The sequence below is a fragment of the Cibotium barometz genome, chromosome 31, assembly GCF_041138505.1.
Source record: "Cibotium barometz isolate CiBa-2024 chromosome 31, ASM4113850v1, whole genome shotgun sequence".
NCBI lineage: Eukaryota > Viridiplantae > Streptophyta > Polypodiopsida > Cyatheales > Cibotiaceae > Cibotium > Cibotium barometz.
Window position 1 is genome coordinate 29,228,735 of NC_141076.1, and position 11,788 is coordinate 29,240,522.

Here is an 11,788-nt window from a genome sequence, read left to right on the forward strand (position 1 = left end):
TTAAGGTGCATGTTTTTGCTTTGGTTGAAGCACGCAAGGTTTGAGACTCAAGATGGAGTCCATGTGTGTGCATCATCAAGAAGAGGATGCACTTGTGAATGTTGCTCAAGGAGATGAGCAAAGTGGTGTTGGGCTGATTTTGCAGCTCATATGGAGCATGTCAAAATGGAAAAGATCATTTGGTTTGCTCTCATAATGATGGGCATGATGATGGTGGAAGTCACAAGGGCTTTCACAATATTAGCACCTTAGATTTCTTCCAAGAAATCTATGGAAGAGAACCCTTGAGCATGAAAGATAGCATGCATTGTGGAGCTCAATTAGGAGCTCATTGTGGCCATGTTAGTGGTCAATGTGAACCTCATGCAAGGGGTTCAAGAGGCAAAGAAGTGCAGTCAATAAGAGCTGCACACTACAATCAAGGAAGAGCGTTGAGAGCAGATGGCAAGGAGTTAAAACCGCCCAGAATAGTAAGCATAGTGAGACGGCTTTAGAGAAGCGATGGTGGGTGTAGCAAGAAGGGGCCCTCAATAGAGCTAAAGCATAAGCAAGTTCATGATGGGAAAGGCAACCTGATAGCACAATTAGCAGTAGAAAGGTGGCCAAGAGAAGCCACAACAATAGAAGCAAAGCGAAAAAGAAGAGGTCCTAGCTGAAAGAGAACGAGCAAGGCAGAGAGCTCTGAAAAAGTATATTGAAGAGGAGGTCTTTGGCTTTTAGGTGGAGGTGCTCACCTGCATCAACACCATCATCCACAAGGCAAAGAGAACAGAGAGAATGCCGATAAAGAGATTGAAGCCATTATGGCTTGGGTTGGTGTGAAGAAGCGAAAGCTATAAACAAAGCAATATTGACAAGCAAAGGTAGGTCTGTTGTTGTTGGGCAATTCAGTTGGCCATCGTAAAGCATGAGAGAACGATGGAAGCCAACAAGTAGTAGCAAGCAACAAACATCAAGGAAACACCCCAGCGAAGAGAGGTAGGCGGCAATTACAACAGCACCAACGAACGGTAATAGCTAGACTGAAGGCGACCACGGTTGAGCCCCAGCATGGTGATGGTCGCAGCAGAAAGCGTAAAGAAGAAGATGAATCGTATGGGATGTGTTATGCAGTAAAGTCTGTGTTGGGTTGTTGTACCGAAGATAGCGAGGTAGAGAAGATGTTAATGATGAATGACTCAATCTGACATGATGCCAGTTTGCAAAGAAATGCATCGTGGCGCGTAGTAGAAAAAAAGTTACAAGTGTAGCGTTGACAAGAAGGGTAGTTTCACACACAACTAAATTTTTCCAACCTTTTAAGAAGATGTTCACACACACATGAGGGTCCGCTACCCGCCGGCTTTGGCCAAAAGGCTTTGTAATTTTTATTCTCACCCACAATTGATGATGGGTAACCGTGCCCGAGCATGTGTGCTCATCAAAACGAGATGTGTATTCATGCATGGTATGAGGGTAACCATACCCGAGCTCACCTAGAAGCTTGAAATGGTTGTCGTGTGATGTGTGCATGAGCGATGCACGCGTGAGGTGCATGCGCACGGGTTGGTTCCCACCCGAACTTCTATGTCCAAATCGGACTCAGTGGTTCCGCTGTGAGAGAGTCGGCTCAAAATGGACGTGGTATCTACGATGGTAGACACGCGCACACATGTTCGTTTGATGGACACTCCAATGTATCATTGAGGGGGAGTGTTGAGAGGTATCGATTGCAGTTGTGCAATGCTACATTGATATGGGTGATGGGTGTGATGGGTGAGTTGTGGAACACCTCGATTAAGAGGGGGTGTTGAGAGATGTAATTGTGGTGTTGTGTGTATGTGGGAAAGCACCCTAGAGGTGCAAGATATTGTGGCAAGATAAGAATGCCACATGTAATATTGTATGGTGTGTGAGTGTTGACCAAAAGAAGTGGAAAAGGGAGTGCCACATGGATGATGACATGTAAAGTGGGATAAGGCTAGAAAGCCTATATCATTGTATGGCTCACTTGAGATATGCAATAGAATTGAGTGTTGAGTGTGCATTCTCTCTCTCTCTCTCTCTCTCTCTCTCTCTCTCTCTCTCTCTCTCTCTCATGGAGTTTTTAGTGTGGTTTAATCCACCTTAATTATCTATGCTTAATCTTGTGTCTATCACCATGATCAATCCCATTTTAGGATTGTTAACATAAAGTACCACAACTCTTTTTTTTTTTGGCCTTGCATGGTGGAGAAGTTGTCTTGTCTCTTGTATTGGTTTCTTAGACCTCTTTATTCCATATTAGGTGGTGGAGAAGTAGTGTACGTGATCGGGTCTACATTCTCGAGCACCCTTTAGACACATGGGTGCTGTTTGAGGTGGAGGAGACAGGATTGTACCCCGAAGAGTGGATCGACGAGCTTTAGGGCAAGGACTCATGGATACATTGCCCATGGTGGTTAGACTACCCAGAAGGGGAGTTTCCTCCAGAGGAGGCAGAGCAGTTTTAGAGTACGTTTCCTTGTATACAATATTTAGTTTGTACGAGATATGAAACCTATTTTTTGGGAGTTTACAATTCTAATGTTAGTTGAATGCAGTGGAAAGGGCAAGAAGCCAGCCCACCAAGCAAGAATTGACCCCCAAGAAGAAATGAAGACTACCGTCCCATTGTGGTGAGCCCCGTGCACTTAGTTTTGAGCTTGAACATTGATCACCTCCGTCTTGCATTATGGGAAAGTGAAAACACAAGTACAATCTCTCAGGCGTGTTAGTGACTCTCTCCATTCATCCTTATTATAGAGTTTGCACTCCTCTTACATGCTTTGTTGTTCCAGGAATCTTGTAGTATTGCAACGATTCATGGGATCTCTAACAAGGTGGGGAAGCATGGACGCCTTCGATAGCCTTAGAGGCGTGCACTTGGTGTGGATTGATTTTCCTATAGATACGTGTCTCCACAAGGCGCTTTAGAGGTTCCGCGGTGGAATGTTTTTTGGGAGATACTCGTGGAGTCGGCTTTTGTTTGCAGAGTTCCTACGCGTAGAGGTCCCTACCCCATACCACCTCCCTTCTTCCATTGGGGAGTCCGACGTCCGTACTGATGTATTTTACTAGCTTGTAATGTTTGAAATATATTGGTTTTAGACATTATTGTTGTTCACTCATATTATGACAATGGCTTTGTTTTTTGCTTCTTTCATGGCATAGATTTTTGAGAGAGATGATGCAATTGGAGTGAGATCTCAACAACACGAGAGAGAGAGAGAGAGAGAGAGAGAGAGAGAGAGAGAGAGAGAGTGTATGATCACGACATTAAAATTATAACAATTGTGCTTGAAGTAGTTTTTCTTCTGCTTAAAATAAGAATTCTAGTGCTCGAAAAAGTAAAATTTTATTCCTTTTGAAGTTATAAAAATAATAGAGAATGCCATGTTCATCCCACACCACTCTCCCCTTATATCTTCATATTGCAACAGAGTCCTTGTGAACTCTATGGTTATGGCTTCATCTAGTAATCCCTCTAATACTACTACATTTGCAACCATCTTAAGTAAAGCTCTTCAATCTTTCATGCAACTCAAAGAAAAGGAACCCAGATCGGATGCTATTTTGGAGGCATGGACAATAATGTCTGAAGTAAATGAGCTCTACAAGAAGCTGAAAACATGCCAAGAGATAGACCTTGCAGACAAGAATATGCTAGAGGTGAAAGCAGCTTCAGGCATTGGGATATGGAGAGCTTTCAGCATCATTGAATAGGCAAAGGAGGATCCTCTAAGAGTTGAAGTTTCCACCTTCATTCGCAAGTTAGGGTAGATGGAAAAGGTGAAGATGATAGTTAAGGCCCAAAATGCTTTCATATGGTATCTTTGTAAAGAAGTACAAAATGATCGTGTCATGTCATAGGTGTTTGTCATGTAATGATGTGGCCTTGTAAGTTTGCTAGGGAATATAAAATGGAAGTTTAAGATCATAATATGGTGACTTTCTTTGTAAACGAGTTGCAATGATAGTTGTAAATGAGTTGCAATGTGTATAGCCCTCTTGTATCCATCCACTCCTCTCCTCTACTGTGACCATGAGTCGTAATGTGTGAGACAATAGAGGGAAGGAAGTGTAGAGAGAGAAACCGCTCGCCTAAACACCAAAAAGCGCTCACTCAAAAATGCTCGCCAAAAAAATATACCTTGTTATGAAAGTTATTTATATATCATTGTATAGAGTGCATGCATGACCAAATAGCAATGAATGTAACATTTAAACTTACATTGTCAACGAGATGGGCGAGATGGTGTGCCTCTTTGATGAGCATTTTCTTATCATGATGTGCGTGATATGTTTAAAAGTAGGTGAAATTAACTTAATTTCATTAAATATGAAAATATAGACCTAAATAACATTGCCTTGCCCATGAAACGAGCTAAGTTTGGACAATGGAGATGCCCACAAGGTGAGATCTTTATTTTTCCCCCAAAAGGAGTTTGGACAAGGGAGATCCCTTATCCATGGGGGATCTTTCGCGAACAAGTGGGGGTAGCATTGAGCATGTGGTAGTTTCCTTGCTCATCAGTGCGAGAAAACAATGTTTTTACATAGATGGTAAAAAACCTTCTTTACAAAAAAACAGAAGTATTTCTTACATTTTAAATGATGCAAAGGTATTTACAAACTTCAACCTCTGGAAATTTTATTTGGTTCCGTCTATGAAAGAAATTTCAACAATAAATTTTAAAATTTAAGAGGTGTAAAATACACTAAACTGTGGTTTTTTCACACGAGTGAGATCTCCCTGGATCCCCGCACCCATCCCCCCACCCATTAGGGACGTGTTCACAAAAAATCAAATTTCTCAACAAAACACAATACCTAAAGCCTTAAAGATTTTGAAGGTTTTTGTTGAGAATTTGCAAATGCTTTTAAGGTAAAATATAAGAGACATGCCTTAAAATTGGCAGACTAAAATCTGAGAGAACCAAACAATTCACACGTAAAACCACCAAGCGAATAGCCCAATTGTTTAGGGTGTTTGAAGTACACGCATAAGGTCACAAGTTCGATCCCCGTGGGGCCTTGTAAAGGTGGTATAATTTGCCAAACTTTAAAAACAAAAAAACATATAAAACAAAGGAGTTGTAATTTATAGTTCGCCAAACTTTAAAAACCAAAAAAAAAACATATAACACAAAGACACCGGGGATCTTGTGAACGGCGGTGATTCTGTGAAAGACCCCCCTTTGAACGGCGGTGATTCTGTGAAAGACTCACGTTACGTGTGCCACTTAAACAATACTTGGTTTAATTTAAACACTAATTGTGCCATTAAGCTAGTAAATCACATGTAATTAATCTAGTGACCTCGCAAAAACGCTTAATAATAGAAAATGGAACCCAGGATGAATTCAGAACCATGATTAACACCGTTACGCTGCACATAATGATCATATATTGCTGCAGAATGACTTTAGATAAATAGTTAATCCCATCATAAGCTAAGCTCTATCATTCATGAGAGGCTTATTGGAGTGTAATGCATGGCTTCAAACCAATAATTCGCTCACTAATGGGAGCTTAATTGTTGATTAGATGAAGTAAATACGCAGGCAGCCTAGCCATGGCTTCAAATCACCACTACTTAGCTAAATTCTTAATTAAATGAAGCCAAAAGTGCAGCAAACAATCAATGGGCTTCAAACGACTGGTTCACCCACTAATGAGCCGAATTAATGAAGCATAAGCCTTGATTAATGAGCTGATTAGTGACAAGAATCTCTATGGATCAAGAGAGTAGCTTCTCTGGCATGTGTAAGCTTCAATCCCTCTCACATTGAGAGACACATTCACATTGCACTTGGACACAACATCAGAGTGGTGAGTGAAGAGATTAAGGGTGGTGACCTTGCCCACTATGGTGACAGATGTGGAGACCTGCAGGATACCATCAGAGACATCCCCAATGAGGTCAGAGCCCTGGAGAGGGGCAGATCCTTGGACAGTCAAGGGCACAGAGAAGGCAGAGATGGATTGCGCCGGGATGCTGCCGGTGGGGACCGGTGTGAAACCAACTTGGGTGCCATAGAAGTAGAGGCAAGCTATGCCCCCATCTTGCACATAGAAGGTGCCTTTGTTGGGGTTGTACATGGATACCTGCAAGTTCAATGTGAGGTTTGCAGATGTGGAGGTGGACACTGGGTAGCCTGATGTGTAGAGGGACAGCAGCTGCATGGTGGGCACTTGGATTCTTATGTCCTTGGGCCGGAACACGGTGAAATAGAGCACGGCGAGGACGATGATGATGATGATAAGGATGATGGTGCATGATATGCAGGCCATCTGCTTCTGCTGCTTTCTCTTGTGGTGGCAACTCCCTTTGGACATGGCTATGGATGTGATAAGACACACAAAAGTGAGGCTTTCACAGAGGAGTGCTTAGTGGAAATGGCTATGGCTATGGCTTTGGTATCACAGAGAAGAGTGCTTAGTGGAAACAATGGACCAGGTGGCTATGGCTATGGCTGTAAGCTGATTATATCAGACCCAATTGGGTTTAGATGGAGACCGAAATTGGTTTATGAATCAGAAAATGCCAATTAAGAACTAATCTGCGCTTAAGTTCATTTTACTGGTCAAGATCTGGCCTCTTAGCAAAGCATTGCAGATCTAGTCTAGTGTCAGCTCATGCAGGGAAGGCAATTTGATCCAGGCATGAAGAGAGACAAATGTAGATAAGGGGCCAGCAGGGGACCGGGTGCCCGTGTGTGAACGCACGCTCTAGTTGAAATTAAGGATAAAGCTTAAACTATAATTATTAATAACCTCCACGTGGTATTTGAAAACCACCCCTTTTTTTTTCTTCCTTTTTTTAAATGAAAAGTAGGTAACCACCGTTCGTGACCAATTCCAATTTTACACACCATGACCTCACGAAGGCATCCATGATCCCACCCACCCACACAAGAACGTTCTTTAAAAAAGTCTACCATCAACTCATCCTCCCTAACGATGGTCACTATCCAATTACATGATCCCACCACACAAGAACAAAGTCTACCATAAACTCATCCTCCTTAACTATGGTCACTATTTAGTTACACATGCAAGGGATTTCACACCATATCAACACCCCCCCACACACACACCATCCAGCAGTGGTACACCACTCCAATTGACACTAGCTCACCCCATCTAAAAACCCTAAGTTCGTTTCCACACTATGCTTAAATTCTCAAATAAGTTAGCAACATACAATGATGATTAGGAATCTCACTATAAGAATGGCTTGGATTTCGCCTTATCAGTCGGTGTCAACAACCTACGACTCTACTCAAATGCCTCAACTTGTCCAAAATTGCCAACTCCTACATGAAAAAGGGTACCCTTCACCAACGTGACGTTGGGTTACCTAAATAGTATGAGAAATGTGCTAGATTCTTCAAAACATTCCTTGACACAAAGGTTTGCAGGTTTGCTAGTTTGCGTAGAGACAACCCTCGTATACATGCAAACTCTCATGGTTAAACACACAAACTAGTGTCAATCATGGTTAAGATTCATAGAAATTCCACCTGGAACCTTGTAGACACTACCCTAATTGTTAATGCTTTACTATCATAGCTTGAACACCCATTGACAATAGTGATTTGAATCTTTCAAATTACAATTTTCACAAAAAGTTGCCTGATAGCATGAAGCATCATGTCTAGATGATGCATGCTTCCAAAACCTTGTTTTTAAATACCTCACATATTTGAGTATTTAAATGTGATTGTGTACCTTTGAGTCATTGAATGGTATTAAAAAAACCCTTTTTTGGGACCAATAATAACTAAATGTATGTATATATATATATATATATATATATACACACAGATTAAAAAAAACTTTAACCACGGTCACATTTATATTTGTCATTATGTACTATTTAACGATGGAAAAATGCCACCAACCTCTTTCATATATTATTAAATTTAAAGCCTGACATGCAACTTCAAGGATGGAGAACTTTGAACCAAACAAATTAAAGTAATAAAACCACTTCTCAAGTACTAAAGAGTTCATGAAGAATAAAGGAATACAATTTACTATGAAGACATAACTTTAGGGGAAAGGACTCCTTGGCACAAAAGAAATTAGAGTTTGTTTACCTTTCCAATAATCATATCAAATAATTTATAAAAGACGTCACCAATAATCATATCAAATAATTTCTTAGAGATGTCACTGTATTTGAAAGGCACAACCTCAATATATATATATATATTTTAGTACACCAAGTTGCACCCTTTTGTACTACTCACCTTTAAGAAATCAAGACACTTTGCAAAGAAAGTCTTAACTATCACAACTTTTCTATGTCCTTGTTGCTCCTTTTGTCATCAGTTGAATCTCTCTCTCTCTCTCTCTATATGTGTGTGTGTGTGTTATACACATACACACACACACACACACACACACACACACAAACATATATATATTCACACACACACACACATATCATGGAGAAGAAATGTTGTCATTGGAAAGGGGAAACATGTACATAAAATAAAAGTAGATGGTTGAGGCAGATCTATGTCTTTCCTTCTGATCACAACTTTTTTGTTTTGACTTGTTGGTTATCCTTCTAGGTTCATTATTCAAGAAAGTATGTTGGGAAAAAAGGTTGGATGATTCTCATGCAAACCAACTATGAGGGAGCTAACTCTTGTTTATATGGATTATCATTGATGTAGATGATTCTCTTTAGTCCGAAATGCTATCATAGTATTTCAAATCTAATAAATTACCTTGAAAGGCCCTAGGAGGTTCTTCTTTTCATGCTTATTTTTTTTGTTATGTTGTCTTTTGTAAACAGAGAATTTACCTTGTTACACTGTTTAGCAATTATCAAATAGAAAATGATCATTATTGACAACAACTACCCTAAGATAACAATGATGTGATGCAAGACTTAAGGAAGGCAAAAGAAAAAAATCTCCATAGCTTCCAATCATGCATCTTGCATCAACAAGCCCTTACGAGCGACTGGTTAAGCAACCTTTGACAATTTTTGCAAATATGTTAGCTAGGACATGTGTAATCCATGAAAATAGGCATGTTATGAAAGAAATTGACTAGAGACCCTTTTAAAAAAAAGAGCGCTCAAAAATGTAAAGGCTAGTTAGCCCCATGCTTTTTTATTTCTACAGCAAAACACAATAATTAAGTTTGTGGAAATAGAGCTAAATATTAAGTTCAATAGAGGAGCAAGACCAAGTTTAATTGGATTTTCTAGCTATATGTTCATGCTTTATCAATATTTTCCAAGATGCAAGACTTGTTGATCTTTATTTAGAAACTCTTTTAAAACTTGTAATTTTGGATTATAGAAGAGGAAAAGACAACATAAATAGTAGAATAGGGAGAAGATAAAGCATAGAAGAAGAGTGAACAACGAAGGAGGACATTTGCATACAACTTCCCATGTTGATGACTACATTTGCATACAATTTCCCATGTTGTGAGTTGCCATGATAAATTTGAATAAAATAGACTATGCATCAATAACTCTTCAAGGATTTCATTTTAAGGTAAGCATGTGTGACTTTGCCACAAACATTTGCAAGAAAAAGGAAAACCCATACTTTTTTAAATGTGCTACTAGTGAGGTTGACTCAAATAACACATTAGTACCAAGACATGTTATTGAATGGGACATCAAAAAGACCCACGAAAAAGGAAGAAAGATATGATACATGATACAAGTTTAAAACAAAAGAATCATAAAATACCATGATTTGAGGGAGTAATTTAGAGTACTAAACCAAGGAGGAAATTTTGATGATGCACAAGTGTTTAGCAACACCCTACTGGTAAAGTAGAAGCCTCAATGGTTTAGAAACTAGACTATAGTTAGTGCTAATTATGCTATGAATAACCATGCAAGTGTAATGCTCAAGGGTTGGGATAAGACCGCTAATGCATGTGGTCATATCTAGCTTAACACCTTCTTCTACCATTTCTTGAGATTGTTAAAATACTCCTTCCATAAGCGCTTGGTTGGCAGGCGACGTCGTGCACGTGGCAAGTGATGTGGCAATTAAACTCCCACGTCATATTGCCGAGCGTTGGCAATATGACATGGCAGTTAACTGCCATGTCCAGTTGACCTCTTACGCTCGGCAATATGACGTGGTAGTTAACTGCTGCCACGTCAACTGCCACGTCCAGTTGACCTCTTTAAAACAGGCATTTGTGGCTTTGAGTGAGATGCACGGCTTCAAACTTTTGCTGCTCAAGCTCGCTATCATCAGGACATGTTGTGGCCCGTCAGCTGCCACGTCGTCTAGTTGACCTCGTCAAAACGGTTACGCCCACCACCACACTCCACACCTGAGTGCTTATTGGCACTGAAAGCGCCGTTATTATTAAAGCAATTTTTTTTAAAAAAAAAAAGCACCCACGTCGTTAAGTGTAAGACGAGCAAATTATTTAATTTTTTAAAAAAGCGCCCACTTTGTTACTAACTAGAGTCTAGTAATGATTCTAATTTTAATATTGTAAATTTTTTTAAATTTTGACCACATATTTAATAGTGTAATTCAATCCACTATTAATAATTAATCCCAATTCCTAGGTTGGATTGTCGAATGATGAATATTCCAAATTAGTTTTCTTATCCGTAAAATGTAAAATAAGTAATATTTAATATTAATTTTGTAATATGTAAAACATAAAATAAGTAATATTTAATATTCATTTTGTTATCCATAAACCGTAAATTAAGTAATAAGTAATATTTAAAATTTAAAGGTTCTGATTGTTATTCTTTAATAGTAGACAATCACGGGACGAATGCAAGAAGCGTGTACTCGACGCGAGAGCTGATAGTTGGGCTTTCTCGCCAACCAATCAACACGCTTAGCACCTTTTACAATCTTGAAAATTTCAAACACATGAAATGCAGGTAGCACCTGTGCGATTGTACACATGGCAAACTCTCATTGGATGTCCGCGATTTACTTTAATGCTTTAATATGACTAACTTAAGAAGGTTAAAGGTCAAAGCTTGAGTTGGTTTCCCACCACGGGCACGTAGTTGAGTTGGTAGAACGGTTGGGTTCCATTGGAAGGACCCAGTTTTGATGCCATCAAAGTTGCGCGATGGGTGTGTGTGTTGTGAGCCGATGGATAATCCACCTTCCTACCAATACAAAAAGGTCAAAGGTTTGAAGCCTTCATTTAATTACATACTCGCTTCTTAAATGACCCCTGGCACCCCGCCTCCACTAAATCATTAATTAAGAGTTCAGATTGTACACTACTCTACATGTAGCTAACAACCAATGTTGGGAAAAAAAACCGCACTTTTAACTTTAGTGCAATTTTCACGACTCAAAAGTCAAAGCCGGTCGTAATTTTGCCTAGCCTTGATTTTTAAAGGTTCACAAAAGTAATTGGCATTGGGCAAACAACTCTAATATATTGTTTCTCTAATGTCTAAGTGAAGGCTTAAGGCAAGGAGATGATGTTAATTTTGAGAGAGAGAGAGAGAGAGAGAGAGAGAGAGAGAGAGAGAGAGAGAGAGTAATGCTAGAGGTACCTATGTGTTAGAATTTCAACCACTCACCAATTCCATAAAACCACTCGCATGTAATTGCCGCCAAAAAAAATGCACCCAGTTGGCTGTTCCATGTATTCTTCCATCTTTGGGGCTCCCTTTGAACCATAGTCTATGACTTATGCACCTCATACAAAATTTTAAGTGACATCACATACCACCCCCCTTGCTCCTAACATTTACCTAGCATCACTTGTTATTTCAACAAACCTAAGAGCACGCTAGTCCCAA

General features: G+C 39.7%; 1 protein-coding gene across 1 annotated transcript; it reads right to left on the minus strand.

The window, feature by feature from the left end:
- Positions 1 to 5,494: 5,494 nt before the first annotated feature.
- On the minus strand, positions 5,495 to 6,667 carry LOC147620711 (uncharacterized). Its single transcript, XM_086824983.1, has one exon. It carries the CDS (start codon positions 6,337 to 6,339, stop codon positions 5,734 to 5,736), a length of 606 nt encoding a protein of 201 aa, XP_086681109.1. The 5' UTR covers positions 6,340 to 6,667; the 3' UTR covers positions 5,495 to 5,733.
- Positions 6,668 to 11,788: the final 5,121 nt, after the last annotated feature.

Bases quoted from the DNA above. Each gene is read 5' to 3' on its own strand.
- LOC147620711 (XM_086824983.1), bottom strand. From the start codon at position 6,339: ATGTCCAAAGGGAGTTGCCACCACAAGAGAAAGCAGCAGAAGCAGATG.